General features: G+C 43.8%; 2 protein-coding genes across 11 annotated transcripts in view; one reads left to right on the top strand and one right to left on the bottom strand.

Moving 5' to 3' along the window:
- PPP1R17 (protein phosphatase 1 regulatory subunit 17) overlaps window positions 1-7074 on the top strand; it is a 53411-nt gene extending 46337 nt beyond the window's left edge. For 2 of the 3 annotated variants that reach the window (XM_045003425.1, XM_045003427.1), the window contains one exon: window positions 3931-4049. In XM_045003425.1, coding sequence (XP_044859360.1) covers window positions 3931-4040 — 110 coding nt within the window. In that variant the 3' untranslated portion in view covers window positions 4041-4049. Of the gene's footprint in view, window positions 1-3930; window positions 4050-5140 lie in introns of those variants that run through there. The other variant, XM_045003428.1, reaches the window with a different exon arrangement.
- A 10729-nt stretch (window positions 7075-17803) lies between these two features.
- PDE1C (phosphodiesterase 1C) overlaps window positions 17804-25953 on the bottom strand; it is a 548714-nt gene continuing 540564 nt past the window's right edge. For all 8 annotated transcript variants that reach the window (XM_045004983.1, XM_045004970.1, XM_045004971.1 and 5 more), the window contains one exon: window positions 17804-19644. In XM_045004983.1, coding sequence (XP_044860918.1) covers window positions 19475-19644 — 170 coding nt within the window. In that variant the 3' untranslated portion in view covers window positions 17804-19474. The remainder of the gene's footprint in view (window positions 19645-25953) is intronic.

Genomic DNA, 25953 nt, shown 5'->3' with positions numbered 1-25953 from the left:
CAGAAAGCTGCTATTTAGATGTAGGCTGCCATGGTGCATAGCTTGCAGTGAGAGAAGGACTTGCTTTGGCTGCGGGCTAGTCCGGTATTTACAATTTATTTACTTTCAGGGTTACCCAGTGAGGCAGCAAGGCGAGAATAAATAAAATGAGGCCTGGTGGAACAGCTGTGCAAAACAAAATCTCAATTATGGGCTCAAACCCAAGATGCCCCAGCAGGGTTATTTGCACCAAACAAACATAAAAGGGCCTTTCTGTCCCTAGTCCTCTGTTATTGCTGTTGCTGGATGTGCGGCCTGAGTAGCACACTCCGTGCTCAGCGCTCTCTCAATAACTTGCACTGTAGGTTGTTCCAGTTTTAGGTTTTATTTTCCTCCCTGGTCGCTACTAAACGCCAGCGCTTCAAGCATGACCGAAACTACAAACCAACACTACCTATTTTAGCTTAATTAACCAATATTTTAAAAGCTGTCTTCACAAACATTTCTCCTATAGACCGGGCTGAAAGGCATGCCCCTTGGCTCCTCCCTCCATTTTTGATGAGCTGTCCTTGATCACTTGAGCTCAGTCCTATCCACTTTGGGGTGGCTAGAGATTCTCTAGGGATGGTCTCTGTCGCACTTCTCAATAGGACTGCTCCTGGAATGAGGGGGGCAGAATCAAGTCCATACTACTTTACGTCTTCCAAACACTTAACAAACATGGACTAATCTTCAGAACACCCCGTGAGATACATAAGTATTTACAGATTGGAAACTGAGGCACACAGAGGTTAAATATCTTGCCTAAGGCTTCAGTGAGTCTCCAAAGAGGGAATAGGACTCCTGGTTCTCTCGCCAATGCTAGGTCTAGAGCACAACTATCAATACCAGCAAGCTATGCAAAAACACAATAATGTCCAGAATTATTACTTCTAATACATCTAAACATCCCAATGAAGATCAGGGACCCGTTGTCCTGGGTACTGTGCCTACACCTAAGAGAGAGTCCCTGCCTCAAGGAGTTTACAAGCTACGTGAACAAGACACATAAACGTGAAGGGGAAAAGGAAATATTATTACCTCCATGTTACAGATGAGGAACTGAGTCAGAGAGAGATTAAATGACTTGCCCGAGGTCACGTAGGAAGTCACTGGCAGAGCTGGGAATTCAACCCAGGTCTCCTGAGTCCCAGTCTCATGCCTGAAGCATAAGACCATCCTTCCTCTCCAGCAGGCTTTAGGCTGATTCCCCCAATTTCCCAGAGTGCCCGCGCTGTAGGCACCTTTTTAATTTTTTAATATTTTTTACTCACCCAGCAGTGGTCCGGGTCTTTGGCGGCAGGAGGGCCTTCACTCGCTCCGGGTCTTTGGCGGCATTTCAACGGTGAGGGGGGCTTCAATGCCACAGAAGACCCAGCACCAGGGGCGGCTCTAGGTATTTTGCTGCCCCAAGCACAGCAGGCAGGCTGCCTTCGGCGGCTTGCCTGTGGGAGGTCCCCGGTCCCGCGGATTCAGCGGCAGCCTGTGAGAGGTCCACCGAAGCCACGGGACCAGCGGACCATCCGCAGGCATGCTGCCGAAGGCAACCTGCCTGCTGCCCTCGCGGCGACCGGCAGAGCGCACCCCATGGCTTGCCGCCCCAGGCACGCGCTTGGCGTGCTGGTGCCTGGAGCCGCCCCTGCCCGGAGCGAGTGAAGGACCCCTCGCCGCTGAAGTGCTGCCGAAGACCCAGACCGCCGCCGGATATTCGAATCAGGCCCCGCACTTCCTAAAGCTGGCCCTGCTCTCCAGAACAGGAGATATATTCAAAGGAGTTCTGAGTTCTGGTAAATTTGCCATTCCTTCCTCATTTTATCTTAACCTTGTAGTTAGAGATACATGTGCATTCAATCTACTCATGGATAGGGGATCGTGTATGTTGCAATAAGTAGCCCAAAGCATTTGATAAATTACAGTGGCATTCAAGATGCAAATCTTCCTGGAGCAATGCTTTCATTTAAAATCTGTCTTTTCCCCAGTATGCTTTGGATAAATGTAAGTTCATCATTAGTAAGTGACATTAAAAAATAATTAACAGGTACAAAACTTGCCCCATTAGTAGTTGTTTTTGAAATGCAAGCATGTGACATCTATATACATGCATCACTTTAGAAAAGCAAAAACTATTTAAATAGGAAATAAATCAAAGAAGCCCACATCTTGGACTTCTGATGGAATAAAGGAGGGAAAATGGCCCAGATCTCCATCACTGGGAGTTTGGCACCTCAGTACCTTCAAGGATCTGGGCCAATGTAACCACAATTCTAATGTTGCTCCCCGCCATGACCATAAATGATCTGCATCAGATTTGAAACACTTTTTATTGCTAGCCTCACTTAGCAGCATATTCAATTAACTTAAGGGCTTCTGAAGAGCCCTCTGCAAATGCAGGTTTTGACAAGAATGTAAATATTCGTGTGAATATGGCAAAGCTGTTCCTGACAAATGGATATTTGAGATAATTATAAAACCGCACTCTCAAGCCCTCATCCTCTCCTTTGCTGCACTGCTTTGTAAAGCCAGTTTAACTGTCTCCCTCAGGATTTCCCTTACACAGAGGAAGTCTCTGCATGTTGTAGCACCAGCAAAGCAGCTGTACACCATCCCCTCACCAGCCTCAGTTTGACAGGAATTGCCCTATGATTGATAGACAGTCAGATATAACCTAGAGTCACCCCGAGGAAGCTCTAAGGTGCATCAGGGACCAGACTGGCAACAGATTCTCTACCTCCCCTTGCTAACCTGTACTCAGCACAGCTGTGGCATGGACTTTAGAGTCTGAAGCCATTGATAGCCTAGTGTTGGGCTACAGATTTCTCATCAGCACTAGGTTCTATTGTAAATGACTACCACTACTTTGTATTTATTTATACACTGCTTTATACTTCAAAGATGCTGGATAATCTATTAATCCTTAAAACAGCTGTATGAAGCTATGCTGAATGTTATGATGCCCATTTTTCAGATGGGAAAGCTGAGGCAGAGAGGCCCAGTGACCTGCCCAGACACTAAATCAGTAAGCAGAGCCAGGATTAACACACAGGTGTTACTAATCCCACCACTCTTCACATTCAGTCAAGACCACACTATCTTGTGCTTTTGCTCTACATACCACACTGCACCAGCTTCAGGAATCCCGCCAGGATTATAGTTTGTGACCACTCTCAGTCACCACTATTTTGATGAGCGTGTGATTTACTGTTATTGAATGACAACAACTCCGTATAGCTGGACTGCTGAGTCCTGTTGCTGCCCTCCAGCTGTGCCTAGCTCCCTGGTCCTTGAAGACAATTTCTGCTAAAATTAGCTGTGATAGGTGGAATTGTTTCAAGCACGGGGTAATTTTGATGCTCCTATAGTCTGGCTAGGAGCCCATTTGCTTTTTCCTCATTGTTTTGTAACTCATAAGAACCAAGAAGCACTGGAGATAAAAGTATAGAGCTATGAGCTATAATCCTGTTTCCTATACATTATAAGCTTCCATTGTAGGCATGGTACATTTTGGAAAAGATGCAGAAATAAAGGGATAAAAATAAATGTCTGTATTTTCGGAAATTTATTTGCTAGGTGCTGAGTTGAAACCTGAGTGTGGAACATTTCTCTCTCTCTCTATCACCTTAAAATGGCTTCCGTGTTGCCAGTTGCCAGTATCAGTCACTCAATGGCTGTTTGAAGGACACACCATTGTATGTCACATTTACCTTTGAAGTTTCATCCAACCCTTTGAAATGGTTTCCCTCCCCCAATAAAATCAGCTAAATGGTAAAAACCCCGTACAAACAAAACCAGACCTGAATTCAAAATAGTAATTTAGGTCAATCAGCCCTGTCCTTAATTCCTCACCTCTTGAAGAGTGTCCAGAACTGAAGAAAGCCTTCCTGTGTGGCATAGCTTCCTTTGCTCTATTTTCAGACTTCATGAACTGCTTCGTTATGAGAGGGCTTTCAACACAGAAAGAAAGAAAATGGGTTGGTTTGACAGAACAACTTGGCAGTTTGGAGCGCACTGATAGCAAACAGTAGGCGACTGACTTAAAGGGATTTGCTTGGCTTCAAGGCCGGGTTTCCCCGCACCCTGTTTATGGAATATTTCAACCACCATACTAAAGACAGTGGAAATAAAACGTACTGTGGAGGCTAGTCATTGGGTTTTTTTTAATAGGAATGGGCAAAACAAACCAGTTCAGCTAACATAAGGCTTGAGTAGAACCTTTGCCTGTGGGATCCCATTGGTTGATTTTAACATTTCGTTTTAGGGGCATCGTTTTTTAATTATATTTTATTATTTATTTGTATCACTGTCGTGCATAGGGGACCCAGTCAGTAGAGGGGCCTCATTGTTCTAGGCACTAGGTTTGTACATTCTAAGTACACTAGACAGACAAAAGATGGGAGCTCACGAGCAGAGACACAGACACACTATATAATAGATCACATAGGAGTTCTGTGGCTGGTTGAACCCAAATCTCTTGAATCCCAGTCCTGTGCTTTAACCACAAGATCATCCTTCCTCTCTATATTATGCTCTACCATTCTCCAGTGCCGTGGCAATGGGTGTGTGGTTTTCTTAATTATCCTTAGTATTCATTTACAGACAGATCTTCTTTGATGCATGTTCAAGTTCACAAAGCTCAGTATTGCTTGTACTAGTCCAATGTCTTTGGTAATGCATGGGAGCCTGTTCAGCATTGATCCAAGTTCATATTTTTATTTATATTTGCAACATGTTGCCATTAGATTCATTTCAGTGGGGATGATACTGGATGTGTGGGAGCTGGGTGTTAAGTCTTTCAGCATTTGCCCATTCTGGAATCTGCATGTCCAAAATCTAAGTAATAAACAGTCCAGAAGATTTCTGAGAATAAACCACAATGTGCTAGTTATATGAACAGGTATCAGCAGTGTGTGAGAATGTCCAATAATTTTAATTACAAAGTACAAATACAGACATGAGTTTCAGGTTTGCTAAATATTAGGGGCCCGATTATCCAAATTTAATCAGAAGCAACTCCACTGAGTGTCAAACAATTGGAAAGGATAGGAAAATTAGGCCCTTGTAAACAATGAATATGTTAACCCGACTAGTTTTTTTCTTAGTTTTAATTTTTTTTTCCTGTTTAAAGGTACTAACCTGCTTAAAGAAGAAAAGCAGACAGTGATTGTGGAAGATGACGAAAAGGATGGAGAAAAAACCCTTATTTAAGATTATTGTGATATCTCCAAAACTATTGTAAATAATTCCAGATCATTCAAAATGGTAGCATATAACAAAGCCCATTTGTTTTTATAAATAATTTTTGAAAGCATGCACTGCATTTAAGCTAGTACCAAATGCTTATCTGTAACTCATGGAGTCCATGGCTAGCATTGCAAAAGATGAAAGTAAATAGACTTGTGGTTAGGGTTGGAAGAAATATCTTGTATGATCTATCCCTATCATGCAGAATTTTTCTACACTGATCCCATCTGAAGACAAAAACATTTTTGGAGATCTCTAACAGAGGCCACAAGGGATGCCAGCTAGCCATTATAGCTAGCACCACATAACAGGGTGGGAGCTGTGAGTGTGGGACACCCACTAACTAATGACAGGCTTCTCTTGAGAAGAGAGCTGCTCTAGGTCTATCCCACAAAAGGACAGGACCGGGCAGAAGGCCAGCTTCTACACCACCATCCCTTTTCCCCATGGTTGTGAAAATTTGCCTGAAGATTTTAATGTGTGTTTGTGTCCTGATTCTGTGTTTCATTACACCAGCTTTACTATGGTGGAATATCAGTGACTGAGGTGAAGTTACACTAGCATAAAAGTGAACAATCAAGTCCACAGGTCCTAAAATTGAATCCAAATGTCTTTTGCGTGTACAGTATAAGTTCACTACCCATATCTGTAATTTTCTCCTTTGTTATAACCTCCTTTGTGAGTTTGCTCTAATACCAAAAATTAGAACCTCATAAGAGCCATCAACTTTGAAACCTTAAATATTACAAAGCACACTGCTATCAGAAAAGAAGCATCCTAGAAGTGCAATGTTTGTAATTTATACTAGTATGAATTATTAAATTTTTAGTGTCAAAGTTCTTTTTCCACAGTTGATGGAATATGAACTAGTTGGGTAGCTGATCTTTTAATCTGCATGTTTTCTTTTGGTAAGTGCTTTTAATTGAAACCTAGCCTGTTAGGGGGTGCTGTTAAGATTAAAAATCCTTGGAGAATTCAGAGATAATCATACACAATAATGTTTTCACAATATTTTTTGGTAACAGTAATTTACAAGTTAATTCATACAAAATGTCTCACAGTGTGTCACAGACAATTACGATCAATATAGTTCAAACAAATAGAACTAGGTACTTAAAGAATGTGACACAAAACAGATGGTCTGTATGTAAAAACTGGGTGTTCTCATGGTTGTTCCTACTAGGTATCAACCCGTACAAAGCTCCAATTCTATTAACATCAATCTGTCCTTTGAGTCCTTGACAATCTCAGCAGAGAGGGCAAGGACTGAGTAGCCTAGCAGACTGAATTCAATTATCCTTTTACAGTCCAACATGCTTACCTCTTTAAGAGGTAGGGTGACCAGACAGCAAATGTGAAAAATCAGGATAGGAGGTGGGGGGGCAATAGGAGCCTATATAAGAAAAAGACCCAAAAATCGGGACTGTCTCTATAAAATTGGGACATCTGGTCACCCTATTAAGAGGGCTGAGGAACACTGGTTGTAAGGAATCTTACAATATAGCTACTTCTGCTGTACCTGAGACTTCAGTTTCCAAAGCTATTGATCCAGCGACATTCACAAGCATTCAATTCATTAATAAATATTTAGCGGCAATGTATACCGTGTATCGTAAAACAATGACAATACCATAAAAATTAGATAGCTAAACTTGTACAGTGGACTAGAAATTATTAATTGGCTATTTGACAGGTATTTTTTACTGAATATTAATGTATAGAGTAGATCGGGGTCGGCAACCTTTCAGAAGTGGTGTGCCGAGTCTTCATTTATTCACTTTAATTTAAGGTTTCGTGTGCCGGTAATCCATTTTAATGTTTTTAGAAGGTCTCTCTCTAAGTCTATATATTATATAACTAAACTATTGCTGTATTGTAAAATAAACAAGGTTTTCAAAATGTTTAAGAAGCTTCATTTAAAATTAAATTAAAATGTTGATCTTACGCTGCCAGCCCGCTCAGCCTGCTGCTGGTCTGAGGTTCTGTTCACCTAGGCCTGCAGCGAGCTGAGCGGGGCCTGTGGCCGGGACCTCGGCTAGCAAGTGTCCGGCAGCCAGAACCCCAGACCGGCAGTGGGCTGAGCGGCTCAGCCCACTGCCGCTCAGGGGTTCCATCCGCCAGCTCCTGCCATCCGGGATCCCGGCTGCCGGACCCGCTCAGCCCACTGCCAGTCTGGGGTCCCGGCTCTGCCCACATATGGTGGGTACCTACCTTCTCCCTGGTTCTGGCCCATTCTCTTCCTCTCTCTGCACTGAGCTGAGGGTGGGAGTGCACTGAGCACAGGGCTGGGGGTGAAGGGTCTGGCCAGGAGCTAGAATGAGGGAGGGGGTTCAGGGTTGGAGCAGGAGGTTTGGGTGTGGGGCACTTACCTGGGCAGCTCCCATTTGGTGCGAGGGGTGCAGGTGGGAATGTGTGGTGTGTGCGCAGGAGCTCCCATTTGGTGCTCAGGGTGGGGGTGGGGATGTGGGGGGTGCAAGAGTCAGGATGTGGGGGGTGCATGGAGTGTGGGGGGCTGGGTATGTTGGGGGGGTGTCAGAGTCAGGGCTGGGCTCGTGGGAGGGCAGTGAAGGAGTCAAGTAGAGGGCTGGGTGTGTATGAGAGGGGTACAGGGCTCAGGGCAGGTCTGGGGGGTATGTGGGACACAGGGCTCAGGGCACAGGCCTGGGGCGGGTGCGGGGCTCAGGGCAGAGGGCTGAGTGTGTGTGTGGGGGATGTCAGGGCAGGGGGCTGGAGGGGATATGCCCCTATTCCCTCTCCTTCCCCAAGGCCCTGCCCCCGCTGGGAGCAGCGAGCATGCTGACTCTGCTCCTTCCCGACCCCCTCCCTCGCAAGGGCCATCAGCTGATCGGCCAGCAGGGAGGGAGGGATGGAGATGCGAAGGAGGGGAAAGAACCCAGCACACTGCAGGAAGAGGCAGGGGAGCCAGCAGGACCAAGCTTCTGCCCCTTGCCCCCGCGGCGGGGGGGAGCAGGAGAAGTGGAGGGTGGAGAAGAGCAGGCTGGGCCGGGCGAGGCAGGATTTTTAATGGCACGCTGCTGCCTGCCGGGACTCCGGCTCACGTGCCATCTTTGGCATGTGTGCCATAGGTTGCCGACCCCTGGAGTAGATAAAATATTAACAGAAACCCACATATGAAATAATATTAATGTATGGTGAGCAGTGAGTATATGTTACAGGTAATGCTTTTCAATTCAAGTTACAATTCATTTCCTGGTATTTCTCCCAGCCAGCTGCTGAATGCCACATGGCAATTGCTGGGTACAGCACTGACCCTCCAGCACTTGCTCCTCTCACGTTACATCATGAGTCAAAAGCTGCGTACCCTGCTTAGCAGCCGAGGAGTAACTCAAAGCTGCTGTCTCAACCCTCAGCTGCAACACTGAAGACCTGAGCCCTGTGTCTCCAGGAAAGTGAAAGTTCTGATCTCATTGCCAAACCCAGATATGTTGTTGCCAGGTTGCTGGGTCAAGATCAGGGGTAACAATGTGGATCCTAAGGCATCTCATCCAACTGAAAATAAATGTGCTTCAACAGTGTCTCCTCTTCATGACTTCAAAAGTGCAAGAGTCCTTCAACGAGACTCAAACCTGACTGTCCAGTGAAATACTGGAGGAACATTTTCATCCAATAACGCAGCCTTTCCTGATGTGTGGAGCGTGCCCCTGACCGATGTCTGTGGGTGGGTCTTCCATGGAGCCGCCATGGCGACGAGGCTGATGTAGACATTTAGATGGGTAAGCCTTTAACACCACAGGGCAGGGGTGAAAATAGGGAGAAACTGGCTTCATTTGTCTGAAGGTGTCTGTTTCAAAAGCTCGGAAATGTTAACTTAGTTTGTTAGTTCAGCACAAGCCATTTACACTTTAAGCACTGTCCATTTTTTATGCCAAAGTTACATCCCCAGTGACACCTCACATCTAAATTTATCATCCCCATATAGACCAGTGCAAAAGCCAGCAATAAAAAGCCACTGAATAAACTGCTAGGAGTAGTTCATTTTTAAAAATATGCAGAGTCATAAGTTGTCAAATGTGCATTTACTATTTTCCACCTACAAAGCTATTTGAGCAACTGGAAAGTCAATTCCATTTGGGAAATTGGTGAACAGTAGGTTTTTGCTATGTTCACTGGCAGGGCCAATATGTATGTAACCCCTTTGCCAGGTGGTGTCAGCAACAACAGGGGCTGGGTTAAATATCTAGGGGTTCCTTTTAACAATACAAAACAGAACTGGCTCGAGCCCTCACCGATAATTTGGGGAAATTAACCACAATGCCTGGGCTCCTCAAAGAGGCTATATGTCCCCTCTCGCAAACACGGAGTCTGTGTATAACAAAAGAAAACTTTCATTAAAAGGGAAAGGGAGCCCAGCATTACATTGGGGATTCAGAATTCAGAGCTGCATTCGTGTAGGTTCACCTCCCGCCCCTGAAAAAGTGGGGGAGAGGGACAAGCCGTGCCTCAGCTGCTGCTGTTATCTTTGCCACCGCTTGCCGCTGCCTCTGTTGTTGGCCAGGGGTGTGCTGTTTTCTCTGCCGTTGCTGGACACTCACTGCCACTTCTGTGACGCTGCATTCTCAGGTTCCGCGAATTAGTCACGTCTTAGTGATTTCAGCTCTTAGCGATTTCACTGGGTAGTGGGGGAACCTCACTGCTAGTGCAGCCTCTGTGTTGTCTTTCCCTGCAACACTGTCCCTGCACCAGGCGTAAGGCTTAGCCCCTAAAGCTGCTCATCAGTCATTTTAGCCCGGGTAACCACTGAACAGAAACAAGGCCTTTCAATTAAGTCTAATCAGCTCAGTCTTTAAACACTCGAGAAGGGAGGGTCAGATGGCATCAAAGACTCTAAAAGCAGAGTTCCCACACTCAGGTAGGAATACCTGTCCCCATCCCCTCTCTCTTGCACTGGGAGTTGGCATCCCTGCCCCCTGCTTAGCAAGTGAGGTTCAGATCAGGGTGACCCCCTCAATCAGGGTGTGCTAAGTACAGTCCTGCTGCTGTTTACTCGTACAATAAGGATAACATTTCATTCCCCCTGCATTCAGTACTAAAGTGAATTGTAACCCAAAACCAGCCAAAACTGATCACTTTGGCAAAGCAGGTCTGCCTGCTGAGCATCTAGGAAGACTGGGTGTCTATGTGAATGCTTTCTGCTCCTGAAGTCTTTCCCTCCGGTTCATCATTAGATGTCAGGGTTTGAAAGCTCATTCAGACCCTGCTTATGTGTCTAATTTCTCACTGCTTTCAACGGCTCCATTACATGAAGAGAAGTCACTTCAATATTACCTTCTATGGGAACTGGTCATAAAGAAATCTTTAAAACCTTTTAGGACTCGCAAAAGCATGTCACAGTGCTACAAACTGTGTGTGCAGGTACATAGCACTGTCCCCTTCCGAACGGCTCTGAATCTGAACCTCTCCATTGCCACAGAGGGCCGAAGGCTGCTAGAGCTGCCGGGGTTGCTCTCTAACTCAAGTAGCAGCGAGTTGTCCTTTTTGAGCAGACGTGCTCTTCCCCCAGCCCCCCCATTCTCCCCATGAAGTTCCAAGTCGCCATGGCACACAGTGCAGCAACTCACAAGGTTCTGAGACAGCTGCAAAGACCCAAACCCTACAAGGTATTTCAGGGCCCACCTCTCCATTCCATCAGAGGTAGGCACCTAAATACCTCGATGGAACTGGACAAATAATGCTTCTGTTGTGGAGCTCCCATTCTACACATCAGCAGTGTGAAAGGGACACTATCCCAAAGTCCTAATAGTCTCAGGAGCAGGAGAGAAATCCAGCCCCTATATCCTGCTTCCAGCCCTTCTCTAATAGGAGGGGGATGCTGTTTGAGAAGGAACTGTGCGAGCTACACCTGTTGCTGCAAGAATGGAGCAGGCTGGGAGTTTGAGCCCAGGGAACAGCCTGTCTGTATAGACACTATGGGCCTGCGTTCACTGCACACAAGAATCAGTCAGAACCCAAAGGGAAAGAGGTGCTCTGATCGGTGACTAAGAGACTGATAGTGGAGAGGCTGAGGGACAATTTGTTTGCTAATAAAGATAAGCGTCGCTTATAGGGGGGTTGTTTGTTTACTGCAAAAGGAGCTGGAGTGATTTCTGGATTAATTCCTACCTCCCCAAAAGCTTTAAGAAGGTTTTCCACGCAAAGGAAAGGGGTGGGAGGTTGTACCTAACTATCTGAGAGGTAGCTATCCCCACAACATTGTACTTTAGCAAACAACTTTCAATCCAGAGTCACAAAAGTCTATTACACCTACAAGTAAATTATTATTCGCCCCATTTTACTGATGGAGAAATTGAGGCCAAAGTGTTACGTGATTTTCCTAAGCTAACCAGTGGTGCAAGTACGGTGGTATGGTCCGGTATGCCGTACCAGTAAGATATTTATAGCTGGTACAGTGTACTGGAAAGACACAAGAGGAGCCAGTTCCCAGCCCCACCCCCATGCAGTCACAGCTCTTGAGTCCTCCTGCCTGGGGGCTGTACAGAAGAAGTCTCTGGCGGGAGGAGGACAGAGCCCCTCCCAGGTAACGTGGGATGGATGTGGATCATGGGGAGGGGACAGGGAGAGCATGGGGGCACCGGTCTGGGGACAGGGAGGGGAGGAGTCACATGGGGGGGTCACATGGGGAGATCATGTCCTCCCGTGTGCCCCATGAGTGCAGCATACCGGGAAGAAATGATTTCTACTTGTACCACTGAAGCTAATACAACTAATCAATAGTAGAGATAGAAACTGAACCAGAAGCTATGATTCCTTCTGCTCTACCCACCCAGCTAACACACTTTACTACCATAGATTAAAGCAGACATTGCAGGTGTCAAGTTTAGGAACTCAGGCACCATTGCAGGCTGAAACTTTGTCCAATCATTTAAGTAAATTAATTGTTATGGATTAATTGATGTTTGCATTGTGTTTTAATCATCTAAAGCAGCACATAAATGCCAGTAGTTGGTTATCTTCCCTCACCCAAATGCCCTATGTTATTCTTGCCCTATGTCTGTCTGGTAACATGCAAAAAGTACATATGCAAGTGGCCATATGCTTATAAAGGTCATATTTTGAAAATGTGGCCTTCTATCAGCTATACCTGCAAATGAGAGTGCACAAAAATTGCACGTACAAGTGAAAATCAGAAAGAGACATCAGGCTGAGGCCCTTTAGAAAAATGTGGTTTGTTTAACTGCAGCCAAGGTGTACTTAACCAGATTCGTGACTCCTTTCTTTCTGATCCTTACAACCCCAAACCTCATGGATTGTTTTAAATGAGGTCAAACTCACCAGCACAAATCAAAATGAGATTTTGGAAATGTAATACTTCTGGTCAAATGAATGTAAGAAGTGGAAGTTAAAATCAGTTTTCATTCCATGTAAATGTTCCCTTGATCTTAATTTTCCAGCAGGGAAATCGGTGTCCTGCATTCACTCTGTCAGTCTGCTCAGCTAAGGCAGTACAGCAAGCCATGAAAGGGATCTTTCACCCATCTTTTTGATTGAAACAAAGGCCTTGAGAAGGCAAAAATGAGACAGAAGCTGGGGAAAGAGAAGATAAATCTGGGAAACATTCTCTGGGAATGTAAATGTCCCAGCAGTGGGCTGTGTTGTCCATGTTTATTCTTTTAGGTGTGATAAGCAAGAGAATGGAACAAGCTGACTAACTGCTGTACACAGGAGGTCAGACTAGATAATCCGGTGTTCCCTTCTGGTCCTAGACTCTATGGCTACCATGGCACATGACTTACGAGGAGAGGCTGAGGGAACTGGGCTTATTTAGTCTGCAGAAGAGTGAGGGGAGATTTGATAGCAGTCTTCAACTACCTGAAGGGGGGTTCCAAAGAGGATGGAGCTAGGGTGCTCTCAGTGGTGGCAGATGACAGAACAAGGAGCAATGGTCTCAAGTTGCAGTGGGGGAGATCTAGGTTGGATATTGGGAAAATCTATTTCACTAGGAGGGTGGTGGTGAAGCACTGGAATGGGTTATCTAGGGAGATGGTAGAATCTCCATCCTTAGAGGTTTTTAAAGCCTGGCTTGACAAAGCCCTGGCTGGGATGATTTAGTTGAGGTTGGTCCTGCTTTGAGCAGGGGGTTGAACTAGATGCCCTCCTGAGGTCTCTTCCAACCCTAATCTTCTATGATTCTATGAAAGATTTCCAATGACTGCAATGGGCTTTGGATCAGGCTCCTAGCATATTAAAAGGGAACACAGCCCATTTGTTTAATATTGCATTCTTCTCAACATTGTCTCAGTTTTTACTCCCCTCTTCCTGTGTTTCCTATTGGAATTCTCTATTTATTTGGGAACAAATACCATCTCCGCAATACTGTACATTGCCAGCCACTCTAAAGCCTCTTCTACCTTTTTCCTATCTGGAAATCTTACTTTACAAAGACAGACTAACTAGGATGAGTTAAATGGAAGTGGGGGCCAGAACTTTTCTTCCAGGTGTTGCCTGCTTCTCCAAATATCGGGGAGATCTGGGGCTGGATCCTCAACTGGTGTAAATCTGCATAATATCATTGAGTGCAATGTACTAACTCTCCCAGATTTACCAGAGAGCAGCTGTGGTCCTATGGACAGTAGATTTATTGTACCAGGACTCCCCCTGGTCTGTGGGAGGCTGGGAGAAGAAGGGCAATGGATGGAGAGGCTGGCTGAGATTCAATGGGACCAGCCTGAAGGCAGAATGGCAAGCTGTCTGCACAGCTGAGCAGCAGATCTTGGGAAGGAGGAAAGAATGGAGCTGGAGAGACAAGGCTGTCCACTGCCTAGCTTGCCTTACCAGCCCCATTGCTCACCTGACTCCCTTGCCCTGTTGTATACTCACATCCAATTGACTCTCAGCTCTCTCCATCTCCCCAAGTCCCCTGCTGTCCCCTAGTTCAAGTAGCCTCTCTCCCTGCTGCTGCCGAATCAGCTTCCTAGAGAATACGGAAGCCACACAAACACACAATTATTTAGATATAGATACACGCATACACAATATATGGAATAAACTCTAAAGAATCCCTCCCTCTATTGTATAATTAAGTAATAAGGAATGTAAGATTTTAAAATTCAGATTTTAAATAGATGCTTAAAAAATCCATTGCCTTGCCAGAGGAAATGTATCTAGTGATTAGAGCAATGGATGCGTTCACAAATGAACCACAAATGGAAAAAAGGCTCTATTTACAACTAAGAGTTGCGACAAATAATTCAATCAGCTCTAAATGGCATCAAGTTTCCTGACTCAGAATCCCTGAGTGGGCTATTTTAGTCAGACTGTCACCATTTCTATACTTGCAGCATCTAAGCAAAATGCCAAAATTCACTGCAACGCCAGGTCTCCCTTAAACACTGTATGTCATTCTTAAACACATTGCTTGGAAAACTTCTTCAATAGCTACACTAGATGGCAGTGATGTACTGGTAGGGTGACAACATGTTCAGCCATGAGAAGCTGGACTGAGTTGAATTATTTGATTTAATTCTAGTAGTTTTTTTCTCTCAGGAATGATTTGCTCCAGTATCCAGTATGTACATGGCATAGTCCACACACGCACGAGAGCTTTTAGAGGGCTAATATTAGTAGCACATCACTATATAAAGTTAGAGAATCACAACAATAGAAGATGACCCTCCTACATTTCTAAGTTACATATTGTTATATGAAGAGACAAGGTGGGTGAGGTAATGCCTTTTGCTGGACCATCTTGTTTTGGTAAAAGACAGGTTTGCAAGCTACATGGAGCTCTTCGAGAAACCTTGTCGCTCTCACCAACAGAAGTTGGTCCAATAAGAGATATGACCTCACCCACCTCGTCTCTCTAATATCCTGGGACCAGCACAGCTACAACAACACTGCAAGCAACATATTGTTAAATGGGGCATTTGGTGGCGTCACTCACTCTTAGATAAAGCAGTGTAGTCCAGTGAATACAACACTGGACTGGGACTCATGAGATGTGGAATCTATTCCCTGGCCTGCTGGGTAACCCTGGGCAAGTCACTTTGCTTCTTTGTGCCTCAGTTTCCCCCTCCCCTGTAAAAATAGGGATCATTACACTTACCTCAAGTGTAAAATGCTATAAGACCTATAAATGAAAAATAAAGAGCTAATTATTATAATAATTTGCAGGGGCTCTCAACCAAGAACCTAGAGTGGGTATTGACAACCTGTAGCCCTAGGCATAGGACAGAAGCCAAATCATTGGCCCTATTTTGCATTAATAGTGCAATCTCAAATATATATTTTGGGATAAACTGACAGTTTTTATTTATTCAGATTTGGTTACTGCATTCCCCCTCCCCAACCCCGAAATCTAGACACATTAAAGGAGTTATTAAAAAATAAAATTAAATCATTAAATCGGGCCCACACTCACCAATTATAAAAAGGTGGAAAATCTCCTACATCTTTTCAGCCCAAAATAACGCCCAGCCCAGCCTCCACCTCCTCCTCAGGCTAGCCCCATCTACTTCCCCATTCCCATAAAAAAAGCTCGGGGGACTGGCCTGTCTTCCAGAGGTATGGGGGAATACCAGAGTGTGTTCTACTGACTGCTGGGTGGCACCTCCTTCTGGCCATTAGCTCTGCCCAGTTCAGCACCCTCTTTCTTCACTTCTACCATTGCACTCTCATTACACTCACAGTCCAGTGGCTTCCGAACAGCCAAGTTACATTATGATCTCCCCATCCAGGGGAAGTCTTTCAAAATCCTTCCACACCAACAGCGTCAGGCAGTCCTCAGGCCCACTGCCCTGGCTATGTCAGTCCCGCAGTGCCTCAGGCATTCTTCCCACTCACTGCCCCTAGCAATACCACTCTGCAGTGGATGATAGTAGGGGAACCCAGGCCCACTCTCTGCTCTGGGTTCCAGTCCAGGGCCCTATAGTGAGCAGTTAAGGTATAGGACTTCACCAACCCTGCTGCTCTCCTCTCTGCACTATTTCCTACCAACCCCAGCCTTCAGTCCCCTTTCTCTTAGGCCTCCTAGATAAACCCTTTCTCAGGGGGATTCCAATGCCCCGCTTCCTTCTTCTTTACCTCAGGCTTCTGGCAGTTGCCAGCCTCCTGGCTTTATAGAAGCCCTGCCTGTTCCCTCACAGGTGAGCTTTCTTTCAATTAGAAGCCTCCCCACAGCCTAAATCTCTCCCCTTTGCAGCTTAACTGGCTGATTGGGACCCACCTGGCCTAATTCAACTCTCTCAGGACCAGTGTGGTAGAGCACATCCCATCACAGGTCCAGAGAGGGAGGCCAGCAGAGCTTGAAAAGAGGATGGTGCTCACTGGGGAATGGCCTGGGTAGGTGGAAGACGATGCACTAATTCAGCACATCCCCTCAGCAGCCTACAAAAGCTGGGCTCCTATAGAGCACCCAATGGATTTTAGAGCAGTCCCCATCTGCCATAAATGCCAAGGGAGGTCAGGCAGCGTCAGTCCAATGTGCTTTCTCTTCAGGTAAATTCCCTTTCATCAGAAGGAGCCAGGCTGGTGCAGGAAATGTCTTGTGACAGGATGGTGAATTTGGACTTGGTAGAACCAGATTCAATTCTTGGTTTTCCCACATACTTCCTGTGTGACCTCAGGCAGATCATTTAGTTTCCCTGTGTCTAATTCCCCATCCATAAGAATGAGATGACAATACTTCTCTACATTGCAGGAGGAGGATACAGTAAGAACATAAGAACATAAGAACATAAGAAAGGCCGTACCGGGTCAGACCAGAGGTCCATCTAGCCCAGTATCTGTCTACCGACAGTGGCCAATGCCAGGTGCCCCTGAGGGAGTGAACCTAACAGGCAATGATCAAGTGATCTCTCTCCTGCCATCCATCTCCATCCTCTGACGAACAGAGGCTAGGGACACCATTCTTACCCATCCTGGCTAATAGCCATTTATGGACTTAGCCACCATGAATTTATCCAGTCCCCTTTTAAACATTGTTATAGTCCTAGCCTTCACAACCTCCTCAGGTAAGGAGTTCCACAAGTTGACTGTGCGCTGCGTGAAGAAGAACTTCCTTTTATTTGTTTTAAACCTGCTGCCTATTAATTTCATTTGGTGACCCCTAGTTCTTGTATTATGGGAATAAGTAAATAACTTTTCCTTATCCACTTTCTCAACATCACTCATGATTTTATATACCTCTATCATGTCCCCCCTTAGTCTTCTCTTTTCCAAACTGAAGAGTCCTAGCCTCTTTAATCTTTCCTCATATGGGACCCTCTCTAAACCCCTAATCATTTTAGTTGCTCTTTTCTGAACCTTTTCTAGTGCTAGAATAACCTTTTCTAGTGCTAGAATATATCCAGTGTGAGGCTATATCCATTTAGTCTGTGACATGTTCAGACTCTACAGTGACACAATGTAAATAATAAAAAGGAAGTGCAAGTTAAACTGAACCCAGGGGAACAGGAAAGTGCATCTGGCCCAGTAAGTCTAAACTGGTGTCATTTGAATGCCAAGGGTGAAGACAGGTAGGGAAAAAGGTCTAAGATAAAGTGTGGTAAATCAAGGGCTGTTTGAGAGAAGGAAATGACACAGACACAGAAAATTCATTTGGAATAATAATATATTGAATTTCTATACAACCCAGTAAGGTAAAATATTTCAGGGCACTTTACAAGCAATATATAGTGAAAATATCTGCTCTTCATCAGGCTGAGAATTCCCAGATATAAATCAGGTTTTCAACATTTTAGTAACAGATGACTTCAAAGTATATACCACATTTCACTGCATTTACGTGGCTGGGGAGCACAGTAACTGAAGACTCTATAGTGATAAGAATTCTGATAGTGTTTGAGGAAAACAGAACATAGAAACCAAATGCACAGAGAGAAGACAGAGCCAATAGGATGGAGTTAATTGACAGGCAATGACATCAGTTGCAGCTGATGTGCTACTTAAGAGGAAGACAATAAAGTAATTGCAAGTAGGAGCAATATGCTGAGGTTGCTTATTTTGTGGAGCTCACTGTCAGCGGCCATCTGTGAAATGCTACAGGACCTAGGCAAATGCACAAAGAACTGCAAGGTAATTTCTAATAAAAAATTGCACTGCCTATAACATTCCCCAGCAATTTTCCCCACAATACTTAGCCCTTATTATACTATCTATGTGGCACCACAATGTTATGCACATCAAATGTAGCCATTCTGATGTCAGGCAGACTTACACATCTGTAGCCTATAGCCAAATGGGACAAGAGGCGGGATGGGTAACTCTGCTATCACACCTGCATGCCTGTGGGACCAAAGAGACATGTCACCTTGTGATGTTGACCCTGGAACTTCACTACTTCATGTATTATTGAAGTGGGGATAATCAGTGGGGATAATGTCACAGCTCCAACCAATGAGTTTTCACTACCTAACATCATTTGTAACAATGCCTTTCAGAGACAGCATTTCCGGGAATGAAAACTCTGGTCCTGTTTAGGGCTCTTTACCGAGAGGCTGAAGTTGAGTACATGTGTGACTTTGCTTCTGTATTAGGTATTTGTTCTGCCCAGCTTCTCTAAATCTAGGGGTTCCTTCCTACATACAAAGCTTTGGAGGAGTATGGCCTCATAGGCTTGGATTCCATTCTCCATATTGATCAATGGGCCAAAAGCCAGAAACATCTATTAGTAGCTGAACAAAGCTAAATAAGCCTCATGCATTTTACTGTGATGTTATGCTTTCTTTTTTTCCCCCTCCTGTGTGAAATTAGTGGGGATGTGTTCATCTGCCATTCCTTGTACTTATTTCTCAATCCTTATTGTAGTATAATTGTCAGGTGTCTTATTCATAACACGATCAGTTTAAAGCTAGGCTAGGCGGGACCTCACACATGATATTGGGTTCAATGCAGCAATTACTGGGTGAAGTTCTATATGCCCTGTGTTATGAAGAAGATCAGTCTAGATGGTCATAATGGTCTCTTAAAATCTCAGAATCTATACCATTCTTAATCTGATAGTAATTCTATGTATGCAGGTTTACTTTTGAAAATTTAAAGTAAGAGCCCAATATTTTAGCCCTAAATGTGAGAATATTCCAGCAATGAGGAACGCTATTGAGAATGGTTCTACTGGAAGCTTCCATGGAATTATTTGGCTAAATCATATACTTGCTTGCATCTTGGATTACTCCCCGCTTGGTGCAGAATTAAAATGATCCATGATTATTACACAATGTCCTTCATCAGCTTGCAAAGAGCAGCGTGAACTTCCTTTCTTCTTCTATTTCCTATTCCAGTTCTGAGAAATATGTTGAATCTTTTTCATCCTGCCCCTTTGGTCGAGCAGCTTGTATCTCACCGGATGTTCCTCGGATTTCTTGTGAAAGGGTGGGAAGTGGGTTCCTGAGTGGTAACTGGGTCTCTTGAAATGGCGCAGTTGAGGTTTGATAGCTAGAGGTTATAAAACAAAACCAAAGGTCACGCATTCACAGAGCTACTGTCAGATTGGTGGAGAACTACCCATGGATTTTGTTGTATCCCAGTCCACCCCAACCAATATGTCTGTCTGTACAGAAGAAAGAGGAAACATATTGTCAGATTAGTGAAAGGGGGCCTAAATGTAAAGTTCAATTCTGTATTTACCTACCTATATGAGCACCAGGTCTCCTTTCTAAATATATAATAATTACGGTATCACTGAATGAGTTTGAGGCGCTATGCTAGGATTCAGATCCAAACTTCCCCAGAATTCAGGGATGGTTGGACCTGGGATTTTTGGTCTGACTCATTAATGAGATAGTGGTCAGCTGTGAAATTCATGCCTGGATCCATACCTGGTTCTGAATCTTCTAAACTTTTAAATTGTAGGTGTTTGAATCCAGAGTTTGCTTTGGGTCCATTTTTACACACCTAACACCAAGAATGAAGCATGAGATAGCCAGAAATGGGTGTGATTTGGGTTTATTTATCAAATGTAAATGAAGTGATCCATGAAATAGTAGCATCAGATGAATATTCTATGGAAAATGTATTACTTATAGCATCAAAGAAGCTAAAGAGATGCCCAAATGTGAACTATTTAACATGAATTTCTGATGCGCACTTCGTTCTCTCATGTTAATAAATCCCAGGAGTAATCAAATGTACCATTAAAATGTTCTAGTAAACAAAGTACTTCTTTTATCCCATCTCCAATAATAAGTATTCTGATTCTTTCCTGTTTTCAAGGAGATTGTCATTCAGGCAAGTAGAATTAGAGTCTGCAGTGTGTCTACTAGGTGATTTACTGCTCTTCATGAGGCATTCACTCTTCATAGTTATTCTGTTTTCATGACTCAGCATGGACTCGGCCAAACTGTTGTTGGATTTCCCACTGCTCAGCATGGAGAAAAGTGTATTGCTAAATGGAATTGTACCAGAGTCACTGTCAATGGTGATGAGCTGGCTGATAAGTATATGGGGTATATCCAGAATACTGACAGGCCATTTTTCATCCTAATTCAATAGCCGAGTAAAGGGAACACAATTTGTTCAATTTCCTGAATCATTATTGACTCCCACTATGAGTATGCAGGGGGAGAGAGGGTGTTATGTCCGAAGACTGGGAGTTAGGACCTCTGGCTTCCATTCCCAACTTTGTCACTGACTTGCTGTGTGACCTTGAACAAACCACTTAGCCTTTCTGTGCTTTAGTTCCCCCATCTGTAAAACAGGGATAATTGTAACTACTTAACTCAGAGGTTTTGAGAGGCTTGAATAATTATCGTTTGTAAAAGTTATTAGGTGAATGATGCTATATGAGTAGTATTATTGTTGTCTAGGCTTCATGCTTGTGAGACATGATCTTATAGTTTTGGGGGGGAAGCAGGAAGTATCTCTAAGACAATACTACATGGCAGATTGTTCCTGGTTTGGGATGCACATTCCTCATTAATGAAAGGGACTTTGTGAAAGCCAGTGCTGCTGTTTTGAAGCCCCCTGCTGAACTGCATGCATGTGCATTATACACTGTGGAGCAGAGAAAATGTGCTACATGGAACCTTCATCTGACCAAAAAAAAAAGTCACACTGTTAAATAAAAAGCTAAGAATAGTGCAAAGAATCAGGGTGAAAACAAAGTTTATTTGATTCTGATTTTACTTTGTCATTTTTCTGAGCCGGGTAGTGTTCCATCTGCCCAGAAAGCAGAGCTGCCACTGACAAAACTTCCATGTTGGGGAGAGGATATGGCCAGAATACACTGTGGGGGCCATAGTCAACTGAGCATAGAGTAGAGCAGCCCTATGTCTGCTCTAAAGTATGCTGAGAGTCACTAGCCCCTGGATGGCCCAAGGAACAAGAAGTTGAAAATGGATTGCCTCACCCTCAGCTGCATTGCATGGATGATGGGCACACAGCTGAGAATTGAAATCCTAAATCTACATCTGCAGAGGGTGCACCATCGCAGTACATGAAGACAAATGCAAAGGAAGCGAGGAAGACTCAACAAAAATTACTCCAGTTCACCAAGAGCCAATGGAAATCGAGAGTGTTATGATTTCTTGTGTTCTCAGCTGATGCCTGTGGCTATGACTGTGATAACTGAACATGTCAAATCTATGCACCCCTGAGATGAAAACAATGCTGGGGCCATATTTATAACAATAAATCCTGAGGCCTAGTGAATAAAACTTGACTCTGATTATAAATTCTCCCCATTACTGATACAGATAAAAAACAAGAATGTCATTCCCTGAGCCTGTAAAATATTGTGTGTTTTTGAGCCTTGCATTGCTACTCTAGGGTCAGGTAACTACTCATAACGGGTATTCAACGAAGCTGAAAAAGTACAGAAGAAGGATGGCACAGAGAGATTGAGGTCACACAAGAAGTCATGAGCAGAGCTGGGTATCAAACTTAGACTTGCAGCATCTCAGCTGACTACTTTAACCATAAGGCCAACCTTCCTCTCTCTTGTTAGCTGAGAGCGCACGTGTACAAACACAAATAGCAATGACTCAAAGCAATAGCCGCAGGAAACAGTTTGTGAACAATCTCAAAACAGAGATGTTTTTGCACAAACCATTTCTTGAATAATTTTGAAAAACGACTGTGGGGTGGGGGGCCCTGGCTTGCAGATCATTCCAAACAAAAAGGAACTAAATTTGTCAAACAAATTATTTGTTGTGACCAGTTTGCCCAGATCTAATATGCAAGTTCTATTTTCAGCATCACAGACAGGAACTGAGATAAGTCACCGCCTTGTACCTGGTTTTCCATTGGAATAGGGCTAAGAGTTCTGATGCTTATCTATGTTCTCAAACCAGTGGTCAAGAGTAGTGTATTGTGCAACTTTTCACCTACTTGCTTCTCAGTTTTTGGTACAAACCTGAAACTTGGGCTAGGTTCGCCGAAGAGTGACTGAGTTTTGAGCAAACCTGGGGTACAGACTTTAGGGATACCTGGACATTGTCTCAGGCAAATTTATAGTAAACCAGGGTTAGGGTGGAAACCCATGTGAAATGGGAGCACACAAATACAGAATTCAGAAAAAACATGGCTGCAAACTCACGGGAATCAAATAAAGGGGGGGAAAAAAAGCAAAAAAAATGTAGTTCATCTAAGCCACCCCCTGCCAAACCCACTCAACTTCAAATAGTTCCAGGAAAGAGGAATAGACTGAGACCCAAACTCTAGCAGAAGATAGAGTGGGGAGATAACAAGATACTTATAAATACCACTCCTTATGAGTATCAATCATATCTAACCCTGTGCTATACAGGAGAGAGACAGGAAGGGAGATGTACAAACTTTGAGTCTGGAGTTTGCCATAGTTATTTCATTCATAAGTGAATCAACAAAACGAAGGAGAGTCTATTACTGCCACAAGTGCAGACTTTCGGCCTAAGCCTGAGAAGTGCTGAGCACCCATTACTCTCAGTGATGTGCCTCTTGCAGGATCACCTCCTTACCCAGCTAGAAGATTTGACTTTAGGAAAATTCCTATCAAAGCTATATATATATCTATATATCTATATATATCTGCATATTTCCCAGAATGCTACATTATAAAACCTTTGCTGAAATTTTATGGAAGTGACGAGAGTGCCTCTATTTTAAAATGTGATATTTAGAGTAATGTATGAAGTGGACAAAGCATGGGGGAGGTGGAAAGGGGCAGGGAAATCTGACTCGCCATGAACTGAAAAGGTTTCTTCAACTGTGATATGTCATCTTGCCACATTAGCATATTATCATGTGAACTGGAGAGTCAAACCAGGATAAGTGCATGATTCACACACTTATTTTATGTAACCCCTTGTAGGCTGTTTATTGAGATGCATGATATAAATTATGTAAAAGAGTACATAATGAACCAGCCAAAAATAATACACAGAGTACAAAATAAAAAAATAAAAAAATGGGACACAATTATAAAACCAATAACCATCAAGCAAACCTCTCTGTTCTCAGAGAAATCAGCTCTAAACAGAATGTAGACGGTCAACAGATACAAATCAGGTTGGGGGCAAAAAGTTGCCAAAACTAGGCCTACTGAAATAAACAAGAACTGCCCAGTTTCCTAAAGACAGCCAGTGAGGGAATCCAGCGGTGATCCTCTTGAAGCGATTTCCACAACTAAAGACTCTTGACTAGGAAAGACTTCTCCTCCCAGCCTGCTTCGTACTGAATCGGGGAACTTAGGGCCAGATCCAAAGCCCTTTAAAGACAGTGAGAATCTTCCCATTGATCTAAATGGCCACTGAATCAGATGCTTAGAGCAAACCAGCTCTGACACTGGTTAGTAACCAACAAGCACGGACACACAATAAGAGGCATTCATTCAAGTACATAGGGCCTAGTTTATAAAGGGATCTATACAGTACCGCCTGATTCTGTGATGTACTGAGCACTTTCATGTCCCACTGAATTGAGGGCTCTTTCCACCATGCACAAGGGGCCCTTAAACTGTATTGCATGGTGTACTGGCAGCCAGTGTAGATGGCAGAAGGAAGCGTGTAAGCCAACCAACTCCTATTATAAAGAACAAGGCAGAAGCTGCATTCCACATTGGAGCCTTTGCATCAGCTTCAAAGGAGGCCTAATTAGAAGCACACAACAGTGGCTTTATCTGGATAAAGCATAAATGGATGACCATGGTGAGCAAAACAGGGAGAGTCTCCAGCTAAGGCAGAGAGGGCAATCACACCTCTTGATCCTTTTCCTGACATGGGCCTGCAAGCAAAAAGAGCAGGTAAGGTTTCCCCAAACAAGCTCTCATGGCATTTTCTACTCCTTAACCAAGCAGTCGTGCACAAACTGACAACAAGCTCTTCAGAACACCCCCTTTTCCACAAACATGACTTCACTCCTGCCTGGTTGAGCTTTCCTCACCTGTGTGTCATCTAAATAAAAGTGAAGAAGTTTCTAAGTACGCTGACAAAGTGCAGTTTTGATAGCGAATGTTTTGTAAGCCCTGATGTGATCAAGGATCAAGTACACAGGATTAGATTCTCTCCTCGGTACATGTGTGTAACTCTTATTGGCATTCAACAAGACAAAACAATTGTGCATTGATGGTAATTGTGTGAAGTGAAAGTGATGATTTAAAATAGCACAATAGACCTGGGAAATGAGTCCTTATAGAAAATAATATAGTCAACACCAGGTGCTCAGAAACAGTGTTTTAGGTTTGATATGTCAGGAAGGAGTTATAATTCAGCTAGCAGAAAAGACAGAAACTGCTGAGAAGCAAGGACATAGTTTTTGTCAATACATGATAACTTAGTTCACCTTATCAGTAAGTAAGAACAAAGCTTGTGCCCATGGAAAGAAACAGTTCAGCGAGGAAAACAGGATCGGGCCCAGACAAGCAAGCAGGAATATTTCAGTAGCACAAACGGCACTGACAATTGTAAACAACTGATAAGCTTATATGGTCAATGCCCGCCCATGCTCCAATACGTCTGTTAGTCTATAAGGTGCCACAGGACTCTTTGCTGCCAATGCCCACCCAGTAACTTAGTTCTTAGAACAAAATAAACCCTCTCTTCATAGCCCACTGGATATCTGTAAGCATCCATCCCTACTCTGCCACCTCACCCCATCTCCTTCCCCCGCAAGGTGGTCATAAATGTTTGATGCAATTAGGACGACCTCTATATGTACGTACTGTTCTTATTTTTACCTTTGTTCAGGGTTCTCGCTTGACTTGTAACAATGTCTGTCTCTATATGTACAAATACATGCAAATGAATTAATAAGAAAATGTATATAACTGGCCACGGTGGCAACATATTTTTGCAGCTGCTTGTCAGTCTTCCCAGTACCGTAAATAAAGCCCCCTTCAGTATTGTCTGTGCTTGCCTGATTCTTGGAAAAAAGAATCTTCTTGCCTAACAGATATAAGAACAGAATACAACAGTTTCATTAAAGAATTCACTGCTAGATGATCATGATGGACATTCTGCAGCTCAGCTTGAAATCTAGAAATGCAATACTGACACCAAAGTGAATTGTTATAAATCATGATAGTCTAAATCTGCATTGCTCCACTGACTTCCATGAAACTACACTGATTTACACCAGCTTAGGATCTGGCCTGCTTCAAAGAAAAGGACGTTATTCCTAACAGCATAGTAATAAAGTTAGATATAGTCACTTGTAATACTCCAAAATACTAAATATTATAATAACAAAAGCTCCTGAAAATGTTTGAAAATGAGCTGTTAGTGTTACAGAGTAACCCAGTCCCATAAAGAAAAAAAATCTTAGCTTCCA

This window comes from Mauremys mutica, chromosome 2, assembly GCF_020497125.1.
Source record: "Mauremys mutica isolate MM-2020 ecotype Southern chromosome 2, ASM2049712v1, whole genome shotgun sequence".
Lineage (NCBI taxonomy): Eukaryota > Metazoa > Chordata > Testudines > Geoemydidae > Mauremys > Mauremys mutica.
This window is presented reverse-complemented; position numbering and strand designations above follow the sequence as displayed.